The sequence below is a fragment of the Camelus dromedarius genome, chromosome 14 (genome assembly GCF_036321535.1).
Source record: "Camelus dromedarius isolate mCamDro1 chromosome 14, mCamDro1.pat, whole genome shotgun sequence".
NCBI lineage: Eukaryota > Metazoa > Chordata > Mammalia > Artiodactyla > Camelidae > Camelus > Camelus dromedarius.
This window is the reverse complement of record NC_087449.1, coordinates 31,604,377-31,629,410: the sequence shown is the minus strand read 5'-3', so window position 1 is coordinate 31,629,410 and position 25,034 is coordinate 31,604,377. Positions and strand designations below refer to the sequence as shown.

General features: G+C 50.0%; 1 protein-coding gene across 2 annotated transcripts in view; it reads left to right on the top strand.

The window, feature by feature from the left end:
• The window catches only part of MROH7 (maestro heat like repeat family member 7), a 45,042-nt gene that overhangs the window by 11,785 nt on the left and 8,223 nt on the right, over window positions 1–25,034 (top strand). For both annotated transcript variants that reach the window (XM_031465190.2, XM_064493546.1), the window contains 14 exons: window positions 832–915; window positions 1,827–1,906; window positions 2,187–2,316; window positions 4,184–4,279; window positions 4,771–4,875; window positions 5,085–5,220; window positions 8,850–8,962; window positions 9,342–9,518; window positions 9,913–10,067; window positions 12,444–12,582; window positions 15,626–15,816; window positions 20,246–20,383; window positions 22,200–22,314; window positions 24,649–24,789. In XM_031465190.2, coding sequence (XP_031321050.2) covers window positions 832–915; window positions 1,827–1,906; window positions 2,187–2,316; window positions 4,184–4,279; window positions 4,771–4,875; window positions 5,085–5,220; window positions 8,850–8,962; window positions 9,342–9,518; window positions 9,913–10,067; window positions 12,444–12,582; window positions 15,626–15,816; window positions 20,246–20,383; window positions 22,200–22,314; window positions 24,649–24,789 — 1,800 coding nt within the window. The remainder of the gene's footprint in view (window positions 1–831; window positions 916–1,826; window positions 1,907–2,186; window positions 2,317–4,183; window positions 4,280–4,770; window positions 4,876–5,084; window positions 5,221–8,849; window positions 8,963–9,341; window positions 9,519–9,912; window positions 10,068–12,443; window positions 12,583–15,625; window positions 15,817–20,245; window positions 20,384–22,199; window positions 22,315–24,648; window positions 24,790–25,034) is intronic.

The following is a 25,034-nucleotide window of genomic DNA, read 5'->3' as shown; positions in this document are numbered from 1 at the left end:
TCTCACAATTTTGAAACTGGACTGGGCCAAGTGGGGTGGTGGTACTGTTCTGTGTGGTGTAGACTGAGATCACTCAGAGGGGTTGAAACATCCCTGGTGACCCTGATCTTCTGGGATCTCTCTCCAGCTGGTGCCATCATTCATCCCATGGTCTGTCTGGGCTCCCTTGCAGCGTGGTGGCTGGGTTAAGGGCTAGACCAGGAACTGGCACAACACCACTTCCACGTCCTTCTGTTGGTCCAAACAAGGGTTCAGATGAGCCCAGAGTCAAGAGCAATGTGTCCTCTTGACAGGAGGGGTGGGAAAGAACTTTATTTTATCTACTTCAATTTTTTTTCTTCTTCTGTTTTAAGATAATAAGAATAGATTAATTGGATATTGGTCAATGTACTCCCTCCTTCAGGTAGCAGAATGCCTTAGCCTGACTGGTATGTGCCCAGGGTGGACACTAGAAGGCCTTTAGGAGATATTACTAAGTGTGGCTTTTCAGCTGGAGGTGTTGGGACCCTTTCTGTCCCATCAGCTCCTGCTTCTTCTCCCTTAGTTGGTTGGGGAGGAGAGAGTGTTTTGCGGTCCCTGATATCTGGTCCTTCCCCAAATGCTGGTCTACAGGTTTTATCCCCTCAACCTCCCTGCTGCCACCACGATCTTCTCAAATCTTCACCCCACCCCACATTCCCCTGTGGTTTCTCAATTCTCTTGAGTGGATGCTGGGGGCTGGCAGCTGGGGAGGAGAGGCTTGCTTGCCTGCAGGTGGCAAGTGGCTAAGAGGCTGTTACAGCAGCCCCCAAGGGCTCTCACCCTGTGGCTTTAATCTCTGCTGCCCCTGAGGTCGAGAATGTCCTCAGCCTCCAGAAGCACCCGGATGTGCTGAACATGGAAGAAGAGAAGAAGACCATGATGAAGAAGATGATGGTGCGGGAGCGACTGGCGGGGCTGTGGCATTGGGGTGGGGAGGGGGCGGAGGTCCTGAGTCCACCACCTACTGATGAGGCCGGGTGGAGGGGGAGGTGAGGGGGAGAGAGGACAGTCAGGCACAGGACACGGGCTTGAGTCTCAGCTCCACCTCTAACTGCCCCCACCTACCCTGAGGGAGCTCGACCAAGCCATGTCCCTTCTCTGAGCCTCACTCCTTACAAACGACTGTGATAAAATCTGTGTCCTTGGCTTGTTGGGTGGTGAGAACCCAAAGGCTAGTTCACTATAAAGCCTTAGGAACGTGGGAGCGGTCATCATTTTCTACATTCTTTCCCCCGAAATTTCTCCTGGTGGGGAACTTCTGAGAGTTTCCTTATCACTTTCCTAAATTCAGTCACTTCCCATTGTCCTCAAGAATGTTTGGGCTAGGATAATCACTGAAGTTTCTAGAATTATATTTAGCTCTAAAGAGAGGGGGAAAAAATCCTTACTTGTGATGCCTTCATTTACTTAACATTAATTGAGCACCTACTGCTTATAGGTGCTAGATCAAAAGAGAATTAATTAGAAGGACATTTTAAAGGAATTCAGCTGGACCACTTTCAAGGGCTCTGCATGGAGTTTTTTGCTTTGGGCCAGTCCCTGGTTTAAATGGGCTTCCCCACCACTGGGCTGCTGGCACCGTTTTTGCTGAGCCGTACATGTGGCGATGCAGCGGGTTAGGGCTTGGCGTGTTTTTGGTGGCCTTGAACTGATCTGGACAGGGTCTGAGCAGTCAGCTGGCTCCCCCACTGGAGGCCAGGCAGGGTGTGGCGGCTGCCCAGGCTGAGGGGCTGCTGCGGCCCACTCGCCGTGAGGAGGGGTGGCCTCACATCCTGTCAGCGGCCCCTCCATGGTCCCCTGTTCAGAAGCAGATCCAGGAGGAACCGTTGGATTCCCTCTCAAGTTCCATCCGCCAGCAAGCCATGGAGACCCTGACCCAGCTGAGGTACCCACGGCCCCCTCCCTACCCCCAGTCCCTTTCCCTCTACCTCTGGGCTCTGGCTGTGCCCCTACCCCACTCCCAGGCCTTTTCCTCTCCCCTGGCCCAGCCTCTACCAGGGCTGTCTGCCCTGCACCCTACTCTGCTCCTCCTCCCCACCTCTTCTCACCCTTTTGTGAATCTGAATCACCAGAAGCCCTCATCCCAGCCCTGCATCCCTCGCTTCCTGCCTCCAGCCCCAGCCCCTCACCTCACTCCATGCCCCTGCTTTCTGTCTCTCCCCCAGTCGTTCTCTGCCTGTCCTGGGCATGCGGGAACGATTCGAGCTGGTGAACACGTGCATGAAGAGTGTCTTCTCCCTGCCCTCTGTGCAGGCCATGCAGGAGAAAGACAAGGCCAAGGCTGAGGCCATCCAGGTGAGGCAGGGCCCTTCCCAGAGGGGTCTCAGGGCTGTCCAGCATCCCCAGAGTGAGACGCCTTCCCGAACTCCCAACAGGGAGAGGAAGAGTGTTCTGGGAGGTAGATTTAGATCTTCCACCCTCCTATCCAAGCAGCTTGGGTAATTCACCTCACCTCTCTTGGCCTGAGTAGGCACTTGATACATACTTGGTGAATGAATGAATCTTCAGAATAAAAGATCCCTCAACTGAAGCACTCTGTCCACTTTAGAATCTGCCCTATGAGAAGGAGGTGGGCAGATGTTGGCATGGCCTCAGGACATGGCCAGGATTGGGAGGAGGAGGCCTGAGGACTGGGTGAGTTGGGGAAAGGAAAAGGAACCTCAGGTGGTTCCCAGGAGCATCTTCAAAACCCTGCAGTCTTGTCCCAGGAGGAGTGAGCAGAGATGAGCCTTCCTGTAGAATGGGGTAGTTGGGGAGGTTGAAGGAGAGGGATTTCAGCTCTGGATGAGGCACATGCATGCATCCTTTCATTCAGCACATATTAACTGAGTGCCTACTCCAGAAGTGCAGGGTGAGGTCCAGTAGGGCTGAGGGTAGGGAGGAGATGACATTATCAAAGTATGGTATGAATAAATGCAAAATTACAACAATGGTAAATGTTGCAAGCAAGAAGTACTTGGTACTATAAAGAGCCTGGAGTGGGGAGACATGACCATGTTGGGGGTCAGGGGTCGTGGTGCTGGAGGTGAAAGGCTACAGAAGACCAAACTAGCTGAAGGGGATGGCAGAAGGAAGAGCATGCCAGGCAGAGGGAACAGCCTGTGCAGCAGCCTGAGGACAGAGAGAACATGGTGACTGCAAGGATGTCAAGGAGGCAGTGTGGCTGGAGTCCAGAGGGTGAAGCAAGAGAGCAGTGGATGCCAGACCAGCCACAGCCTGAGGGCTCTGAGCCCTGGAGGGGTGCTCTTGTGAGAAGATCCAAAGGAGAGATGGGGAATCCCTCCTGGGTGCCAAGAGAAAGGGCAGCCCTCTTGTGGTACCAGTCAAGGCCAGCAGAGGTCAGTGCTGCACAGTGATGGGTGGCCGATGGGAAGGAAGGAGGAGGTAGCTGGCGAATGAGGCTTGCTTGGTGGTTGTGGTGTAACCCCGGTGTGCGTGGACTCAGGAAGCCTGGACAATGGCTGGAAGATAGATGTGGGGAGCTAGTGGGAAGAGGGGAGGCAGGAGGGACAGAGGGTCTCAAAGACACTGCTCAGCCTTGTGCATGTGTAATGCTAGGACAATTCCAGGACTGTAGTGTGGCTGAGGAAGGAGAGAGATGGCTCCTGGAAGGGGCAACTTAGACAATCTATTTGGGTCTAGGAGTAGCAATTAACAAAGAATCAGAGCATTTCCCTAGAGACAATGATAAAAGTAAGGCTGGTCGTTGTTTATCTGGCTCTTACTGTTCTAGGGCATTTCCCCGCTGATCTTCTCATTTATTCCTTACAAACGGAAACTTCCTTGTTGTGTGACCTTGGATGAGCGTTTCCTCATTTGTACAATGAGAAAAACACTTTAAGGATAAAGTGATACGGTTGTGCAGGCCACAAGGCACTCACCTGGCCCAAGGTGGATTCTCAGTAAATGCTGGGCCCCTGCTTCCTCCCTTGGAACCTGAGAAACGCAGGGATAATAATGACCAATTTGTTGATAAGGAAACTGTAACCCCTGGGGGGAAGTAAGTTGTCTAATATTACGCAAGTTAGTCTCAGAGGTGGGACGGGAAAGCACTGTCCTGGGTCTGAGTAACCCCCTCCTCCCCTGACCCCCACCAGGAGTTGCCTGGGGCTGGGTCTGCTCCAGAGGCCCCCTAGTGGCTTGGTCCTCTTCCTGTCCACAGATACTTTACCGTCAGACCTTGGATGCCCTGCAGACACTGCTCAACACCCTCTTTGTTGAGGATCCCACTCCTGCTGGGCTGAAGAGCATCTTGGAGGTATGAGGCAGGGAGGAGAGGATGGGTGGAGGAGAATGGAGAACTGACTCAGAAGTGGACTGGGGGGGTGGTAGGCTGGACCCAGAAAATTTGACTTCAGGATGTCACCTCATGCTAGGTTTTTGCTTCCTTGTCCCTCTCACAGGACCTGTTCCAAACTCCTGTCCCTTCACTCCCTCCCTATCCCCTCTCCTACTGTAACTGCCCCCAAATCCTTGCTCTCTAAGCTCTTGTCCCTGTCTGTCTCTTATTCTGAAGACTCTCACCTTTCATCTCTCTCCTCATCGCCCTTTGCCCTCCCTTGTCTTCCAGTTCTGTTCTCAGCTTCTGAACCCCACGTCTCCCTCGGCTCCAAGAGGAGGAGGAGGACTGTGGTGGGTGCCTATGTTCCCCAGAAGCTTCCTGATGATTGGTGAAGGCTGGCCTGCCCACCCAGGCAGCAGAGACTGGCATCCAGCTTGTAGATCTGAGCCTTGCCCTTCTCCCCACAGCCACTGGGGCCCTGGATGAACTCTGGGAAGGCCCACGAGAGAGCACGGGCTGTGAAAAGCTGCGTCTCTGTGTTGAACCACGTGCTTCTGACCCTGCCTTTCTTTGTGAGTGGCCCTGGGAGAGTGGGGGGACACTCCTAGGGAGAATCTTCCCAGATCTGACAGAGCCTGGGCCTCTGTCCAGAGATTCCCGGGGGGCTCACTACCCTCAGAGGGCTCCGCTATCAGGGCCAAGCCATCCAGCTCTGTCCCCATTTACTGAACAGCATTACTGAGCCTGTAGGTCTCAGTTCCTAAGATTATGACACAAACAGATGTCCTCGGGGTTCCTGGCACTGGGGCTTCTGCTGGGGAGGCTCATCCTTCGCATCGGGGATCCTGACGAGGAGATTGGCCGCGAGGCTCTAGACGGCATCACCATCCTCTACACCATCTTGGAGCTTCAAAAACGTAAGCCCTTTCAAGTGCCTCTGAAACCAGGCTTCTGAGCAGGTGCTCAGCCTGGGGACTGACTGGAGCCTTGGCAACAAGACACTGATGGGAGATGGAGGAGCCCAGCACAGGTGGAAGCCCACGTGTAGCCTTAGTCCCCACAGAATCAGGAGACAGAGGCTACAACACACCTGTTTTGTTTTTTTGTATCTATATACTTTTATTGAAGTATAGTCAGTTTACCATGCTGTGTCAATTTCTGGTGTACAGCACAATGCTTTAGTCATATGTGAACACACATATATTCGTTTTCATATTCTTTTTCACCATAAGTTACTGAAGGTATCACATATAGTTCCCTGTGCTATACAGCATGAACTTGTTGTTTATCTCTTCTATATGTATCAGTTAGTATCTGCAAATCTCTAACTCACAATTTATCCCCTCCCTGCCGAAAACACCTATTTTGATTTAAGCAATGCTTCTCTTTAAGCCTCTCTTCATCCTACCAAGTTTAGTTTGTGACTCTCACTTTCACATTCCCACGCCACCGTGTACACCCAGACATGATAGCCCCAATGTCCTGTTTTTTGGTCTATTTTCCCCACTAGACTATAGCTCCATTTGAAGCTATGTCTTGCTCACCACTGCATTCCCAAGATCTAGCCCAGGGCCTGGCACATGGTGAGTGCTCTGTGAATGTTTATTGGATGAATAAACAAAGAAGAGGTCCTATCTTAGAATCTGGAGAGGCTAAAACCTGTAGGTGGGAGAATATTTCTGGATTCAGCTGCAGGGTGCTAGCGATATGGTATAGGCTGACACAGATACCCAGCTGGCACCGCACCTAGGGGTGTACAGTATCAACTGTTACTTGCCTCTTTCCTTTCTCCATAGTCCCAACTCTGCTCCAAACCAAGGGACCTTGGCATATTGTTCAAACATCCCTGGCTCTGGAGTCAGAGTGCCCTGGGTACAAGACCTTGCTCTGGCCATTCCTAGCTGTGTGAACTCAGGTGAGTACTTTTCTTGTCCAGGCCTAGATCTCTTCATCTGTAAAAAGAATATAGTAGGATGTAACTCACAAGGTTTTTGGAAGATTAAATGAGATCACATATGTATAAAAGACCAGCTCGTTCCACAAGTTACAGGTACTTGTCCAGTTGAGTTTCCTTTTCCCCAACCCTACAAGGATCATCTTATGAGACTGAGCCTTTGGGGTCTGTCTGGTGTCCCTGCTTCTCTTGTTCTCCAGTGTTTGGGGCAAAGATTTAGCCCCTTGGAGATCTCCACTGCTGCCCAGGAACCACTCAGACCCCCTGGGTGTTGGGTGAAGGTGGTATGAGCCATATTAATGATCAGTCTTAGTATACTGATACATCAAATTAGAATTGCCAGATCTAGCAAATGGAAATAAAGGATACCAACAACAAGTATATACTGTATAGTGCAGGGAACTATATTCAGTATCTTGTAGCAACTTACAGTTAAAAAGAATATGAAAACGAATATATGTATGTTCCTATATGACTGAAGTATTGTGCTATACACCAGAAATTGACAAATTGCAAACTGACTATACTTCAATAAAAATATATTTTAAAAATACACTGCTTATGTAATAAAATAAAATTCAGATTGAAATGAAAAAAAAAATACAGGATACCCAGTTACATCCCAATTTCAGATAAACAATAAATGCTTTTTGGTATATTTGAGGCATACTTTCGCTAAAAATTATTTATTTATCTGAAATTCAAACTTAACTGGATAGCTTGTAATTTATCTAGGACAAAGCCACACTGTTAGAGTTTCAAGGAGTGTAGTGGTGTGTCCAGGCCCCCTGACTGTAGGAAGCAGCAAAGCTAGGATTTGAACCCAGGTCTGCCTGATTCCAGGTCTCAAGCTCCTTCCCTTTACAAACAACCCACACACTTGGTCCAGATGGTCATTCTGCCTCAGTGGCCCTTTCTTATGCCTGTGTCTTGCATGTTCTGGGGGATCCAGGTAGGACCCAAACCAGGTCACAGTAAGGCTCAGGAAATGTGCCTGAAATGTGTTTCCTTCAACAGAAAATAAGGAGCCCCCATGTGCCAGGTACTATTCTAGGCACTGGGGACACAGAATAAAAAAGATTAATTAAAATCCTTTTGTTGAGCTTACCTGCTTGTGGTCGGGAGACAGTGAACAAAATAAACAAATAATTCATAGAATAAGCTGGATGATGCGAAGGATTAAAGAAAAAAGAAAAAAACAGAAAAAGGGGATTGGGAATGCCAGGGTTAAGGGAATTGCAGTTTAAAAGAGGTATTGCCACACACCTACCAGAATGACAAAAATGGAACAGACCATTCACTCGTGAGACATGAAGTCACTGCAAATCTCATACGTTGCTGGTGGGAGCATCATTGGCCCCCACTGTGGAAAACTGTTTGGCAGTATCCCCTGAAGCTGAACCCATACCTACCTTAGGACACAACAGTTCCACTCCTAGCTACATGCCTATAAATGGGTACCCACATTCACCAAAAGTCACGGGCTAGATATACTAGAATGTTCATATCAGCACTATGCAAAATAGCCAAAAGTCCATTAGAAGGAGAACAGATAAATAAATTGTAGTATATTCATACCATGGAAAATTATATAGCACTGAGAATCAATGAACCACTGCAATTTGCAACAGTTGTTGCAGAAAAATGTGTTACAGCTCAGTGTTACAGCTCAGTTGTGACAGCAACCTGGATCCGGCACTCGGAGAGTTGGAGAACTCAGGTTTATCACACCAGTGGGCCCAGAGAAGTTGACACTCCAAGCTGTGGACCCCATCTGAACGTTTACAAAGGCTTTTATAGGCTGCCAGTTTACACTTTGCAACATCATATGCAAATAAGGTATAACAAAATGTTGACTAATTAGGAACAAGCTTTATAGAAATGGACTAATCAGGAGGGAGAGAAATAACCAAGCAGAAGTGAGGGAAATGGACCAATCAGGAGGAAGGAAATAACCAATCAGGAGTGTGCTCCGTGCAAATGAAGTACTACAAATAGACCAATCAGAAGTTAGGGAAATGGGCCAATCAGGAGTGAAGGAAATAACCAATCAGGAGTGAGCTCAGGAACCAATAGAATTTTAGGGGTAAGTTCTACTTTCCTAGAAGTAAGCCCTTTCAGAGGCAAAAAGTGAGATAGAGCCGCTGGGCCAGGGAACTGGATGGTGCTGGCAGGAAAGTAGTGGCCCTGCCTGGGGGCCCTGCCGGTCTTTTTATGGGGCTTCCCACCTCACAGTGGGGATGAATCTCACCCATATAATGTTGAGTGAAAGCCAGACGCAAAGGATAACATACTGTAGGAGTCTATTTATAAAAAGTCCAGCAAGGAGCTCTAACTTACAGGTTTAGAAGTCAGAACAGTGGTTACTATGGGTGGGGGAGGGGGATAGAGAACTGAAGTGAGGGCACAGGAGCCTTCTGGGGTGCTGACCGTGTTCTGTTTCTTAACCTGGGTGCCACCTACATGGATATGTACACTGAAAATTTATCAGGCTGGTTACCTGTGATGTATGCACATCCTACAATTATGTTGAACAAAAAGTTAAAAAAAAATAGGTGGTCAGGTCTCACTGAAAAGGTTCTTTTCTTGCAGGAGCCAGAGATAAGGAAGAGACCAATAAGAAGGAGCTGTATGAGAGCAACAAGCGTTTCCTGGGGCCCTACAACCCTGTCAGCCCATGCCAGAACATTCTGCGTGTGATTGCGGTGACTGCCTGCTGTCCATCAGCCCGGAGCCCTCCTGGGACAGGAGGAGGGAGGAGGGGCAGCATCAGACCACCCCAAGCCTCCTCCACCCCTTCCATCCCTCCAGGCTCAAGTACCCTTTACAAAGCCTTTCCCAACCACAGAGGCCCATCCTGAGTGCCCCAGCCCCTCTGGTCTGTGCCCCAGCGTGTGGGCTGTGTCACCCAGCTCTCGGGGCAGGGGCCACGTCGCCTCCTCTTTTGTAGCTCTTCCCCAAATGGTTCAACACTCACTAGCAGAGCAGACAGCCCTCCCTGCTGACATCCGCGAGTCTGGCAGTGTTTGTACATCCGCTCTGGGTCTGTCCCTGTGTGTCAGCATCTCTGCACTTTTGTTTCAGGAATTTGGAGACTTCCTGGGGCCCCAGCAGGTAAAAGACCTGTTGCTAGCAGCCCTAGAAGGGCTGAAAGGTGGCTCAGAGGCTCTGGGGAAGGAGTCGGGGGAGATGATGCAGCTAGCCTCGGAGGTCATGCTCAGCTCGGTGTTGGAGTGGTACTGCCACAGGGCGCTAGAGGTGGTAAGACCCCCTGGGGGTAGGGGCTGGGCTGGGAGACCCCCCCCAGGGCCTGCTCATCCCTCAGACAGGGAAGGGCTGGTGGTGGCTGAATTCCAGGGGCTCCCAACTTGCAGGTTGAGAAAGAACTCACTTACCAGCCCCTAAGACAACTCAACTATTTGGTGTGGGGTTGGGGAGGGCAACAGAGACAAACTATCTCATCCCCAGGGAAGGAGCAGGCACTCTGCTCACCTGTCTCCCGATTTCTCTCCTGTGCACCCTCCTCTCCCTCTCTCTCCCCGTCCCCTGTCACCTCCTTCCTTCCTCCTCCCGTGTCCCTGCTCCCCAACACCTCCCTCCCTTGCCTTCTCCAATTGGCCCTCTGCCTGCTCCCGGCTGCCCCGGCTGCACCCAGATCCCAGAGATCATGCAGGGCATCTATGTGCATCTGAGCCACATCCAGGAGCCCCGGGCCCGCGAGGTGGCCCTGCTGCCCATTTCCCTCCTGGCCAGCTCCTTCATGACCGAGGTCGTTGTGGCCCTGCTCATGTGCCCCCTCCCGCTGGACAGGTACCAAGTGAGGGGGGCTTCCAGCCACTACATCTCAGAGGGTTGAAGCAGCCCCCCTCCTGGGCTAGGAATCCCTCCTTCTACCCAGAGGACCCCTCGCCCTCCCAGGTGGCCCCTCTTCAATGATCTGTGGTGCATATGACAACTACTAAGTCCTTCCTGTGCATTTCCAGGTGTGCACATTTACATATTCTCGCTAGTAAACCACCCCGTTCTACAGATGAGGAAACTGAGGCTCAGGGGAAGTTTCCAGCTCTAGGCCCCTACTGAGCAAGCAACAGGATGAGGACCTAAACTCAAATATGACCAAGTCTAAGCTCAGAGCTCAACAGTGATGCTGCAGAGAGGAGAACAGCATTGGTCTTGATTCTGCTTCTAGCTGCTATGTGGTCTTGGGTAGCCTGTTTGCCCTCTCTAGGCTTCAGTTCTCTCCCATAGGCAAAAGGAGGAGATAATTCCTGCATTCTCACCCAAATGAGTGGTCATGACAAGTAACGCAGCCAGCCATGCTGAGTGCCTGTCCGGGCCTGGGCCTGTGTGGGAGGACGCGCCATCCTGTCAGCCTGCAGGGAGCTCTGGTCTGATGCGCCGAGGGGACTGTGGCCAGACAGTGATGAGCTCATGGGCAGGAGACACCAGTCTGACTCCTCCAGCCTCCCAGCCCAGGAAACTGTTCCTACAGCTTTGAATGAATGAAACAAGGCAGAGGGGGTGGAGAGTATACCTCAGGGGTAGAGTGCACGCTTAGCATGCACGAGGTCCTGAGTTCAATCCCCAGTACCTCCAGTGAATGAATAAATAAATAAAAATAAATAAACCTAATAAAAATAAACCTTCTTCCAAAAATTAAAAAAGTAAATAAATAAAAAGTTAAAAAAAAACAAAACCCAGGCAGAAGTGTGGAACCCATATCTTAAGGTAGTTGGTTGAGAGTAAATGGAAAAAATTATGAAGAGCTGTGCAAGTGGGGTGTGCTTCTAACCAGGAGAGTTGGCGTCAGTCATAGAAGCCAAGGGAATCAGCTGGGATGTTGAGGGCTGGGGTGACACCTCCACCTCCCACCTGGAAGAATTTAACCCTTTCTGGCTTCACTGCCTACCAAGGTTTTTTTCTTGGAGTCACTAAACACTCAGACTCATAAGACTGCCAGGGCCACACCTGACATCAGTTACTCAGGATATAAGACAGAGCAGTGTCCTTGCAGCAGCCCATGCAGCAGGCCAGACAAGAGCTGGGACAGCATTTAAGGAGGCCTCGCTCTCAGGTGCCACACCTGCCCTGGCATGAGCCTGAGAGTCAGGGCCTCCTTAAACACTGTACTCTGGATGCCTCACTTCCCTCACCCTAGGCTGGGCACTGGGCCTCCCAGGGGGTTGGTGTAGGAGCTGCTCTGGCTTGTGTGGCTGTGGCTTCGAAGGAACTGGTTATCTCTTACAGTAACTCTAGAGACTTTGTGTCCAGGATCCCCACGGGGACAAACCCAGTCACAAGAGTCACTGCACCCTGGGAAGCTCAACGCTACAGCGTCCCCAGTGGTTCTTAGAATTAATTTATAGTTTCTCCCAGCCCAGGCCCAATTTACCAGTTGGGTCATTTTTACCATAAGCAATGTTGCCTAGCAACATAGTTGACATACTATCTTTATCAGGTTTCCAGGGAAACAGAGCTAGAAAGTTAATGGAAGGTTCAAATCTCCAGCAGAAGGGGAAAAAGGTTTTGTTAACCTTTTAGTGCACTGGCCTGTCCGTGCTGTCACCTCCCCATGATAAGAGTGCCTGCAGTCTGGTGCCCGCCGTCCCAGATGGACATTTTCCCCTGCTTGCTGCACTGCCTTCTAAGGGACAGGAGTGGGAGCTCCTTGACATTATGTGACAAATGCAAGATCCAGGCCCCAAAGGACACCTTGGCATAGAGGAATGGGCACAGGCTTTGGAGTTATCAGACCTGGTACTGCTGAACTCTGCTGCTTATTAGCTTTGTGGTCTTGGACTGGTGATTTGACCTCTCTGAGCCTTAACTCCACATCTGTAAAATGAGAATAACAACTCACTGTGAGGGTCATTGTATGAATTCAGTGACCTTGAGTGTCTTGAATATGTTGCTCATGTCTACTGGCAAACAGCAGATGCTCAATCTTTGCTGAAGTAATAAATTGTATGCAAAGCACCTGGCATGCTACCTTAGAAATGGGTTTTCAGTAATTGTTAGCCCCCTGCCTCTTAGGGAGTATTTTTTGGACCATTCCAGAAGTTTGCTGGTGCACCCATGGACGTCATTTCAAAGGCACCTTCCCTCCTCCCTCCTCAAACAGTTGGGAGGTAGGGTGGGCCCCACTGTCCTGGTCCCCACTAACAATTGCCACCCTTGCTTCCCCAGCAATGGAGCAGAGATGTGGAGGCAGCTGATATTACGCAAGCCCAGCTGTGACATCCGAGACCTCCTGGATCTGCTCCTGACCAGCCTGAAGGAGAAGCCTGTCACCAAGAAGGGCCGGGCCTCCATTGTGCCCCTGGCGGTGAGGACCTGCCCGCCTGCCCCACCACTGCCCCATCCTGCCCTCCTCCTGCCTCCCCTCCCGCTGAGCTCCGCGCACCCGTCTTCTAGTCCCTGCTCCACCAAGAACTAGCTGTGTGGCCTTGAGCAAGTCTCTGTCTCTGGGCTCTTGTTTGTGATCCACTGGATGACAACAGTACTGCTACTTACGGTGACAGCAGCAGCCTGGAAGAGTGGGCACAGAATGACCTGGGACTCGCAGACCTTAGTCTGAGAACTGGCTTTGTTCCATTACTATTTTGTAACCTGAGCAAGTCACTTCGCATCTCTGAGGCTCAGTCTCTGCATCTGTAAATGGGAATAACGATCCCTGCCTCCTGTGGCAGTTGTGAAAATGAAACGTGGTAATGCATTCATCCATTTAGTGACATAAAATGTTTAATCGCTTCTGCTGCCAGTCTCAGAGGTCGGCCCTGGGAACACAGAGGGAAAGGGCTCTGACTGCAGGAACAAGGCTAGGTGGACAGACAGGTGTCTCTCTGCCTCTGTCACCAGCACCCTGGTCCTAGCCAGCTGGGTAATACCCTCACTTATCTCCCTGCTTCCACTTGAGCTCCTCCAATCTGTACCACAGATGAAAAAAAAAAAACCATTGAGAAATGCACATCTGGTCTCCTCAACCCCGTCAATGGCTTCCCATTGCCCTTGAGAGTAACACAGTGCCCCTACCTATGCTGCAAAGCCCTGTGCCCCTTGCTGGCCTCACTACACTCCATGCTCCTCTTGCTTGCATGGCTCCAGCCTCATTGTTGTTTGTCAGATCTTCTTACACACTGTGCTATCTTCTGTCACAGGGCCTTTGCACATGCTGTTTCAATTGCCTAGCCTACTCTCCACCAAGTTAATTTCCGCTCATCCCATAGCTCTCAACTCAAATCATCACCTCCTCAGGGAAGCCCTCTTGATTTCCCTGACCAGATCAAATCTGTGCATATTATACTTTGCTTCACATACTTTATCTTGAGAGAATTTACTCTACTTGTGACTTGACAATAGTGTGTGTGTAGAGGGGGTGGGGAGTCATTTGATTAATCTGTGAGATGTATGAATTAAGTGCCTGAGCCTGATATCCCCAAAGTCTAATGTATACCTGGCACAGAGTAGACACTCAAATTTTTTGTTGGATTGATTTATTTATTCAACAGATATCGAACACATACTATGTGCCAGGCACACTCATAAGTTCTGGGGCTTCAGCAGAGAGCAAGAAGGGAAGGAAAGAAAATAAACAAAGACGTGATGATGGAGGAGTAGATGGGATGATCCCTTTACAGAGGAAGATATTGATGCTCAGAGATATTCCATGTTTCATCCAAGGTCACACAGCTAGCGGTGGTGCCAGGACTCAAACTCAGATCTCCTCCCCCAAATCCCATGCCTTACCACCATTGCCTCTGCTTCTCTCCCCCAGCACTGAGTTCTATGAATAAGCACCAGCACCCATTCCTTCCCTGGTTTGGGCATTTACACACTCCTCCAGTCAGTGTGTGTTGGTGTATTCTTGAGGCACCCATCCATGCTTCTTGTTCAACAAGCCTAGTTTAAGCATAAGTACAGCCTGGACTGATTTTTATCTGATGGTGTTGAGAGGCCATCTGAGCAAGATTAAGTCAAGAGCAGAGCCCTGTGGCACACCACTGCAGACTTTCTCCGCACACTGACTGTGTTCTTTGGATGCAGCCATTAGCTTTGGGTTACTGAAAAATGTAAAGGCTTTGAGTCCAAGAGGCTTGTCTTGGCTCTGCCACTGCTTCATTATGTAACCTTGGTTGGGACCTTCCCCCTCTCTAGCCTTGGTATTTAGATCTGTAAAATGGGCAGTAATAACTCCTGCCTTATCTATCCTACCTGTTGAGATGAGTGAGACAGAATATGTGAAAGGGCTTCCTAAAGTACAAACCACTGCCATTTTTTGTTCTCACCCACCCACATGAAGTCACGTGTTTCCATGGGAACATGCCATGGGTTCTTTCACGTCACAATTGGAAGCTTTTCCCTTGGCCAGCTGCACGGGGTCTTGGTGGCAGATCTTGACCATTTCTTTGTAAAGAATTCTCACCTCTCCTCTCATTCAACCTCTACTACACCTGTGGGGCTGGTGGGACTAGGACCATAACCCCACTTTATGGAGGATGAGTCTGAGGCCAGACAGGGGCAGGGAGTGGTGGAGCCAGAATGAGCCAACAGGTCTTGTGGACCCCAGCCCATCACCTCCCTTACCCCCGCATTGTCCTCCTGCCAGTTAAAGAGGACTTGGGCGGCTGAGTGTGAGGGGTGAGCCCAGGTCAGGACCAGAGCAGGACTGGCAGGTGGAGAAGTTGCAGGGTGAGTGCAAATTGGGCCCCAGGGAATACCATGGGCCAAATGCCAACAAAGCCAAAGTCTGTCTTCAACTCCCCTGGACGTTGGAGGGCTGGTGTGGGGCCATGGGTAGGATGTGAGGCAGGTGAGCATGGAGCAGCAGAGTCCAGGACTGGTCCTGCCTGGCGCCCGCCTCAGGCTGGGGTTTGTTTCTCTTGGCTGCTGGCCACTGAGGGAGGCAGTGAGGGCAGCCTATTTTAATGGCCCCAAATGAAGAGGCAGCTGGTGCCCCCTCACCGTCTGTGTGCCTGTGTTATGAATCAGGAAGATGCGAGGCTCACTACAGCCCGTCTCTGAAAACCTGGGTTCAAGTTCCAGTTCAGCCCTGAGGGACAGGATGACCTTGGGCAAGTCTCTTCACTCCTCTGAGCGTGTCTCCTCCCCACCCAATGTAGGAAGGGATCCTTCTACCATGAGTCTTCCACTGGTGTGTCAACATCAGCAGGTCGTTCTGATTGTTCTAGGGCAGGGTCACCCAGAGAGCTGGGAGCTGGGGTGCAGTGGTGGTGGGGATCTGGGCTGGCCCAAAGGGGGCTAAAGGAGAGCAACGATCCAGGGCCAACCTCCTAGAGAAGCAGTCCAGGCCCACCAGGAGCGCTGGGATGAGCGCCAGGACCTCCCACCAGCCTCCCTTCTGTCCCCAGGCAGCCAGCGGCCTGTGTGAGCTCCTGTCCATCAACAGATGCATGGGTCGCGTGAGGCGCATCTACCCCCAGCTGCTCCTGGCCCTGCTCATTCAGGTCCATTACCACATTGGCCTCAACCTGCCTGGCCACGTGGCCTCCTGCAATGAAGCCAAGAAGGATGCGCAGCCCTCCAGCTTTGTACCTGTACGGTATGCACCAGCTGTCCCCCTGGGCGGCAGGGAGAGCCACCAGCAAGGGCCCTTCCAAAAGCCTTTAGGGCAATCGATCAGCAGAAATTAGCTTTGGGACTAGAAGGGAAAACAGAAGCATGCTTTTATGAGCGAGAGCCAATCGTTTGTTCAAGCACTGTTTGTGAGCACCTGCTGTGTGTATCTGCTGCTCAGTGCTGGACAGCTAGGAAGAGTCAGCCTCCCCCGCGGAGCTCACCAATTCAGTTTTCCTCTTCCTTCCCTAGAGGTGTTATTTGTTTTAGATTTGTATCCAAGGCCCAACCATTTTATTTTGATTTATTAATTGGAATAAAAACTAAGGGCACGTGGGTAAACATCTCAAAAGACATTAAAAGGGAGTCTCTGTTCCTTTCTTCGCCCCAGTTATCTGCCCTAACAACCCACTCTTTCTTGCCCTTCCAAGTGTTTGATGCAAGGATAAGAACACATGTTCACAATCTCTATTTTTACACCAACAGTAGTGGAATTTACACAGTTAAACATTTTTGCTTTTGTCCTATACCATCTCTCTGAGATCATTACATACAGAGCTACCTCCTTATTTTAAACAGCTGCATAGTATCCCTCTGCGTAGAATTCCAACATACTGTCATTTATTTAGCCAGGATCCTATTGGTTTAGGTATTTCACAGCATTTTACAATTACAAACAATGCTGCAGTGAGTTTGTTTGTATGTCTCTATGCAGATGTGTGACTGTATACATAGTAGAAAGTAGAATGGGTGCATCAAAGGGTTTCTGCATTTAAATATTATAGTGGAAGAGGACTATGTGGTGGAAAAAGTTCTGGACCAGTGAAAGACGAAAAGGAAAATGAAGTACCTTCTAAAGTACCCAGTCTGCCAAATTACTTCCCACAGAGGGCACAGCTGCCAGTAGTATATGATGCTGTTTTTACCCCTGTAACTTCACCAGCACAATGTGGTATAAAATAGTCTCATCTCTGCCAATCTGAAAGTTGAAAAAAGTGATATTTTGCTGTAATTTTAGCTTGCATTTCTCTATTATGAGTGAGGTTGAAGTTTAAATGCCATTTGTGTTTCCTTTTCTGTGAGCAACCTGTTCTTGCTCTTTGCCTAATTTTATATAGGATTATTGGGATTTTTTCTTATTAATTTCTAAGAGCTCTTTATTTATTAAGGACATTAGCCCTTTGTCATTTGTATTCCAGTTTGTCACTTAACCTGCAACTATTTTATGGTCTTTTGCTGTTCAGAAATTTAAAATTTTTATGTAGTCGAGTTTCTCAGTCTTTTCCTTTTTGGCTTCTATTGTGTGTTATGCTCAGAAAGGTGAACTTTGAAGGGCAGAGAGGGAGCAGTTGGGTAGGTGGGCTTGAAGTCAGTGCACTTTGGATTTGCACTGTAATAGTGCTTTGTACTTTTGGTAAACCAGCTCAACCTCTTGGCAGCTTGGTTCCCTCGCCTGTGAAATGTAGGGACCAAACAGGATCACGTCACAGCACAACACCACGTGTAGAGGCTGCGGCACTGATTCTGATTCCCTGAGGGCATCACCTCAACTCAGAAAGCTGGTGGGGCTCTGCGGAAAACACAACTGGAGGAAAGTGGAGAAGGTGCTGGAGGAGAAGGAGGAGCACGTAGCAGGAAAATCTTTGACTGTTGAATGATGAGGTGTGACCTCCCGACCTGGAGGGTGTCACTCACCTGAGGCCGCACAGGGGAGCAGGAGAGAGCCTGAATGTCCACCCTCACCTCCACGTCTCAGGAAGCAAACTGTGAGACTGAAAAAGCAGAGGCAGGCGAGCGCCAGGCTGAAGGGGACCAGAAAAGCCACGAGGAGGTACCTGGGTGTGGTGGGCTGAGTGGCGGCCCCCAAAAGACATGCCCACCTAGAACCTATGACTGAGACCTTATTTAGAAAGAGTCCTTGCAGATGTAATTAAGGATCTTCACATATGAGCATCCTGGATTAACCAAGTGGGCCCTAAATTCAATGACAAGTGTCCTTAGAAGAGGAGATACACCTACACAGAGGAGAAGGCCATGTGAAGACAGAGGCAGAGATGGGAGTGATGTGGTCACAAGCAGAGGGATGCTGGGGGCCACCAGATGCTGCAAGAAGCAAGAAAGCCTTCTCCCCTGGAGCCTTCAGAGGGATCGTGGCTCTGCTGCTGGCACCTGGATTTTGGACTGCTGGCTTCCAGTACTATGAGAGAATAAACTTCTGTTGTTCCAGCCTTCAGGTATGTGATTTGTTAAGCAGCCACGGGAAACTAAGACACTGCGGTGTGGGACCTGAATGGGTCATCGGCGCTTCAGACTCCAGTGATGGAACAGGAAAGCTCTGAAGAGCAAGTGCACAGAGACTGTGTCTCCCATGAGGAGAGGCGGGTGTGGGGATGAGCATGGACGCCAGCCCCATCACACAGGTTGGGTTTGAAGTGGGGGAGGATGGAGTCCTGCTGGGCCAGACCCCACAGATACAGCCTGACAGAGTGTCCTCGAAGCCAGATTCTGTGCCATGTGGTGCTCTAGGCTTTGAAGCAGCCCTGTGTTGGATCGTTGGTTACCCAAGTCCAGTGCAGATACAGGGCAACTCATGCTCCACTTTGCTGGGAAAAGCTGAGAACTGTCCAGGAAGGTGAAGCTTGGGGGAGGCAAAGGGGACAAGACACACCTGCAGCCTTCCTCCTAACTGTGTCACCTCTGCCCTTTCACAAAATGGCAGAGCCTCACTGGGGGCTTTTGTACGTGTGTCTTTGGGAGTGGGATGGGGAGGAAGGGAGATGGGTTGTTAAAATTTGGAGCCTGATTGAGGAGATGGCAAAACAGAGGAGAGGACAGACTACGAATGAAGCAGCTCTGCGTCTGGGAACGTTGGCCTAAATCTAATTCCTTGTTGGCTGCACAAATGAGGACGGGGTGGAGGGGGATGTCTGGGTAAAAGCTCTGACTGTCTGAAACCTTGAAGTCGTCATTCCCTGTGGATCTCCTGAGCACAATGCTGTCCCCAGGCCAGTAAGAGAGAAAGCCAGTAAGAGAGAAAGTCTTACCTCTGGAGACGGGACCCCCAGAAGGGGCGGAGGCCAGGTCAGAGGGGAGTGCACATATGGCAGCTCGTTCTCTCAGTTAGAGGTGCTGATGCTTGGAAGAGAATAATCTTCCTCCTCCAGATAAATCTCCATATAAAACGCGTAAACCTCAGCCTGGCCAATCAGCCAGTGCTGGGAATAGGGAGGGGTGGGAGGGAAGGAGGAGGGACTTGGAGAATTGGGGAGGGCGAGCCCCAGGCCGTGATGCTGAACTCTGGAGTCGTTGCTGGTTAGGGACTGCAAGTGATGGCACGTGTTTCAGAGAATCGGCACAAAGGTCGAGTGATTCCAAAAGCCCTGGCCTCAGGAGAAGCTTGAATTTTCACACTGGATCCACACTCATCTCAAGACCAGAAACATGAAAGTTAAGAGCAAATTTCTGCACATTGCCTGATTTCCAAACTATTTGGATGCTTTGTCTTGAGTCATGAGAACCACTTGCTCTCAGGGTTATCTGAAGTATGTCCACACAACGTGTCATTAACTTTTTTTTTTTTTTCTGATGGAGGTAGTGAGGATTGAACCCAGGACCTTGTGCCTGCTAAGCATGTGCTCTACCACTGAGCTATTTCCCTCCCTCCCCCTGTTAACTCTTTAAGCAAGTGTTTAGGGTTCTGGAAAACTTTGTTTAAATGTAAACTTTATTCCACACATTGTCAGTTTTTATTGTAACAAAGGTGTGTATCTCACGTTTGTGAGTGCCTATACTGTCCCAGCACACAGCAGGATGTCAGTTCATGGCCATGCCCTCTTCCCTGCTCCCTCACAGCACGGATTCTCAAGCTCACCTGAGTCTTCAAAGGTGCAGATGCCTGGGTCCCTGCTGGTGGTTCCATGGGCTGTGAAAGCTCCCCGGGGTCTTTTGTGCATCAAGCCTTGGGAATCACTCCTTAAGTGTCCCATGAGGGTGAAGGACTCAGGCCTGGACAGGAGACTGCGTCCTAGTGAGCAGAGAGCACAGTCTCACAGGGCCCCCACCCAGCCATGAGCTGGATGGGGAATGGAGGGTTAGCAGCAGGCAGCTCCCTGGAGGCTGGGAGGCTCCAAACTCTCCCTCCAGTAAACGAGGCTCAGGAGAAAAGGGAGGGTAAAAGCACCATCTCTGAAAAAATGGGAATTTTGCTGCTGTTTACTCTTTTGTTCTCAAAGCTAATAATTATTTTTAGAAAGTCTCCCTTTATGGATACACTGAACATCAATGTCTAACAATTAACATGGCAGAGAGAAGCTTGTCTGGCCAGATGGAGCTGTGGTGGGAGAGGCTTGGGTGGAGGGAGGTCCGGCCTGCTGGGGGCAGGGTGACATGAGGTCTCAGCCCCTTTGTCTTGGCAGCTGGGTGGTCAAAGTGGTGAAAACCCTGCTGCTGAAGATGGGCTGCTCCTACGAGGCTACCTTTCTGGAGGACCAGGGCGGCTGGGAGCTCATGGGGCAGGCGGAGAACCATCACCGCGGAGTGTCCCTGCTGGCCAGGTGAGGCCGTGGCCCCCCAGGGCAGGGGTGGGAGGGAGGGGAGAGACCTTGGGGTCTTCAGACGAACTTGAGTTTGCATCTCTCTCCGGGCAAGACCTTTCCCTCACTCCATCACCTCTTCTCTGAAATCAGCAGGGTGTTGCCTACCTCAGTGGGCAGGCAATACTGATGTGAAAAGATGGCCCACCCTCTCCAGAGACAAGCCATGGCTGTACCAGTACCTGGTGTCGCAGGGCACTTAGACTGTGTATAATGCAGCCTGCTCACTGTGTCCTGAATTTAGTTCCCACACCGATACAGAAATGGTGGTAGAGCCGAGCAGTTTAGAGTGTGGCCTTGGAGCAGGTCTGCCTGCATCTGAATCCTAGCTCACCACTTCCCATCTGTGTGACCTAGGACAAGTTACTTTCCCTCTCTGTGTCTCAATTTCCCCATCAGTAGTATGGAAATAATAACAGGACCCACCTCTGAGGTGTGGGGTGAGGATTAAAGTACTTTGAACAGCTCCTGGCATATGGTAAGAGCTCAACACAGGTTAGCTTTTACTGCTGTTATGCTGACTGGTGGGCAGGGATTATTAATGTACATTTTGCAGGGGAGGGTGCCAAGGTTCAGAGAAGGACAGTTATGTATCAAAAGTCACACAGCCAGGAAGTAGCAAGGCTGGAAAATGACCTGCTGACCCAGACCAGGGCTCTTCCCCCAAGCCACACACAGCCTCCCATAGGGTCAGGCGTATGGGGGCACCTTGATTTCATTTCACTAACGTGGCTCCTGTAGGAACAGCCTGCCTCTTAGCCTTGCACCCTGAGTGTCCATGATGGTACTCTCCCTGGGGGTCTCAGGATACAGCCATATTTATTGAGCACTTACTATGTTCCAGGCACCACACAAAGAGTTGTACGTTTTAACCATCACCTTGACCAATGAAATAGCACTGTTATTATCCAGTGTTTCCCATGAGGAAACTGAGACTCAGAGAAGTTAACTGACTTGCCTGAAGTCATGCAGCTAGTGGTGGGGCCAGAATTTGAACCCAGGCTGTCTTATTCCAAACTCTACGCATGGCTGACACACTGTCCTGGGTTCATGGATTAATGAAGCATGATGCAGACTAGAGCGTGCATCTGAATCATCTACAGGGCTTGTTAAAACACTGGTGGCTGGGCCCCAACCCGAGTTTCTGATTCAGTCAGCCTGGGATGGAGGCCTGATGATGTACATGCCTAACAAGTTCCCAGGTGATGCTGACACTGCTGGTCCAGGGGCCACACTTTGAGAACTGCTGGTTTAGTAGAATGAATGAGGCAGCTGGAGTGGGGAGCCCTGGATTGGGGCTCGAGCTCTGTGACCTTGAGCAGTTCACACTCAAAGCCTCAGTTTCCTTACCTATGAAAGGGGATAACAACAGTAACCTGCCTCAGAGCGGGGTGGTGAGGATCAAATGCAATAACAACTTGAAAGCCTCTTGCTGCTGCCTGGTGCCTGGTGGGTGGTCCTCACATCCTTTCCTTCCTACCTCTTCCTCCTGGAATGATCCTGTGCACTCCGGGGTCTTAAGCCTGCCTATCTTACTGATTTGCTCTGTGCTCTTGGGCAAGTCACTTTCCGACTCTGGGCCTCAGTTTTCCCATCTGTAAAATGAAGCACTTGGAACAAATGGCCTCTGAGATCCTGTCCAAGTGGGAAATCCTAGGGATACAGGAACCCAGGTGACCTGGGCTGGCCCAGAGTTTTGAGTGTCAAGCCAGACCCCCACCCAGCAGGTCCCTCCAGGGCTGGAGAACCTGAGCGGACTGCTTCCCTCCACCCCCAGGGCCATGGTTCACTACTCCTGCCAGGAGCTGTGCCGCATCCTCTACCTGCTCATCCCGCTCCTGGAGCGCGGCGACGAGAAGCACAAGATCACTGCCACCGCCTTCTTCGTGGAGGTACTGACTGGGCCCCGGGCCCCGAGTGCGGGGCAGGGGCTCCCCCAGGCCCTCCCCTGAGCATAGGCTTCAATTCATATTGCTGGTCACTTCTCCTGTGCAAACAGTACTTAACAGTTTAGAGTCTCTCCTGAACATGATTTGTCTTGACTACAAAGACCTCACAGGTCTCCCTCCCACCTCCCTCCCATCTCTCACCCCTCCCACCCCATTCCACTCTTCCCAGACCCCCCAGTCCCCCCCCCAGGCAACTGCTGATCTTTGCTGGGCACCTCTATGTGCCACGTACCAGATTGGAGATGCAAATATGAATCTGACTCTGCCCTGCCCTCAAGGAATTCTTGGTATGGCAGGGGAGACAGAGGACACTCCAGTTATAACATGGGATACCACAGAGTGGCTTGTGCTGTGATGGAGGCAATTCAAGCTGTGGTGGGAAAACAGAAGTCTTGTATGTGTTAGGTTTGGGGAGCATCAGGGAGGCCTTCCTGGAGGAAGAGACATCTAAGCTGAGTGAGTGTATGCAGGTACTGGAGGGGGTGCTGGGGAGAGATGGGTCAGGAGAAGGTTGGTAGGGTTGGACGCAGAAGGGGAGACTTGCTAAAAATAATAACATTTATTGAGCACTGACTACCTTCCAGGCATGTTCTAAGAACTTTACACATATTGATTCATTTAATCCTCACAATAATCCTATGATGCAGATACTATTCCTTTGCCCACTTTAGAGGAGGAAACTGAGGCACAGATTTAAGTAACTTTCTTAAGGCCACGCAGCTCATAAGTGACAGATCCAGGATTCAACTCGGACACCTAGGCTCTAAAATACACTCCCTCTCTTTAGTTGTGTGTGTGTGTGTGGTTACAAAATATGTATAAATTATATATATATATATATATATATATATATATATATATATATATGTATATGTATATGTATATATATAATAAAAGTTGCCATTTTAACCATTATTAAGTGTACAGTTCAGTGGCATTAAGTGAATTCACACTATTGTGCAACCATCACCACCATCCATCTTTGGAAGTTTTTCATCTTCCTTCCCAAACTGAAACTCTACACCCATTATGCAATAACCTCCCCTCATCCCCTCAGCCCCTGCAACCACCAATCTCCTGTCTGGCCTTGTGATTTTGCCTATTCTAGGTTTCATATAAGTGGAATCATCAATGTTTGTTGTTTTGTGTTTTGCTTATTTCACTTAATATAGTGTCTTCAAGGCTCATCCATGTTGTAACACAGGTCAGAATATCATTCTTTTTTAAGGCTTGCTAATATCCGTTGTATATACATGCTACATTTTGTTTCTCCATTCTGCCGTCGACAGACACTTGGAAAACCCACTCTCTTAACTGCCACCCCTGCCTTCCTCTTGTGATCTCTATTGGGTGGTCATCCTGCCTGCCCAGGGGCACAAAACAGCCTGGGTCATTCTGTGAATGAGGGGCAGCTTGATTAGAGGCTGGTTGGTGGTAAGAGTGCAGGCTAGAGGGTGAGCAGGTGTGAAAGAGGGCCCAGAGGCAAGCAGGGTTGGTGGGTGAAAGACAAGAGGGATCACAGAGGGCTCTGAGCTGGAAAGTCACAAGTTCAGCTGTGCCATGAGGTGCTGATGGACATCAGGTGGAGATGTCTGGTGAGTTGTTGGTTGTCTAAGCTGGAAGCTCTGGACAGAAGCTGAGACTGGAGATGGAGACTTGTGAGTTATGTGCCTCGGGACGGGGAGAGCAGTTAAAATCTGAGTGGGGGAGCTCACTGAGCACAATGGGCAGAGGGAAGCAGGGCAGAGAAGACCAGACTCGGGGTCACCAACACTGAGTGCTGGGTGGAGACAGAGAGCCCAGTGGTTATTATTAACTAGACCTGTGCTGTCGATACAGTAGCCACTGGCTACTGCATGGGACCTATTCAGCCCTTGAAATGCAGCTGTCTGAATTATGACTATTGTAAATATAAGTGTTGTAAGTATAAAATTCACATCGGATTTCAGACTAGGTTACAAAAATCTTAAAGAGTGTAAAATAGATTAATAATTTTTATTTTGATTACATGTTGAAATGATAATATTTTGAGTATTTTGGGTTAAATAAGATGTATCATTAAAATTAATTTTACCTATTTCTTTTTACTTTTTTAATGTGGTTACTGGAAAAATTTAACGTAACATGTGTAGCTCGCATTGGACAGCACTGACCAGACAGCAATAGCTCACACCCAACACTCAGCCCCTGGTCACCCAGTGTGCACTACTAGTGCGTGGGGACACTGGAGGCTGCCCTGCCCCTCAACCCAGGGAGTAATTACCCTTATTCCGTCAGCTTTTGCAGATGGAGCAGGTGCGGCGGATCCCTGAGGAATACTCTCTGGGGCGGATGGCAGAAGGCCTGAACCACCGGGACCCCATCATGAAGGTGCTGTCCATCCGAGGCCTGGTCATTCTGGCCCACAGGACTGAGAAGGCAAGTGGAGGGCAGGGGAGAGCCTACCCAGCCAGGCCCCCAACTGGAGAAAGATGGAGCTTGGCTCTCAGATGCTGGTGGCTGGAATCAGAGCTCATTTCTGCCTCAGTTGTCCCACCTGTGACATGAGTACCCCTTAATAATTCCCTATATACTTTATTCTTTTAAAAGTAGTTTCTTGGGAGGAGGTATAACGCAGTGGTAGAGCTCAAACTTAGCATACATGAGGTCCTGGGTTCAATCCT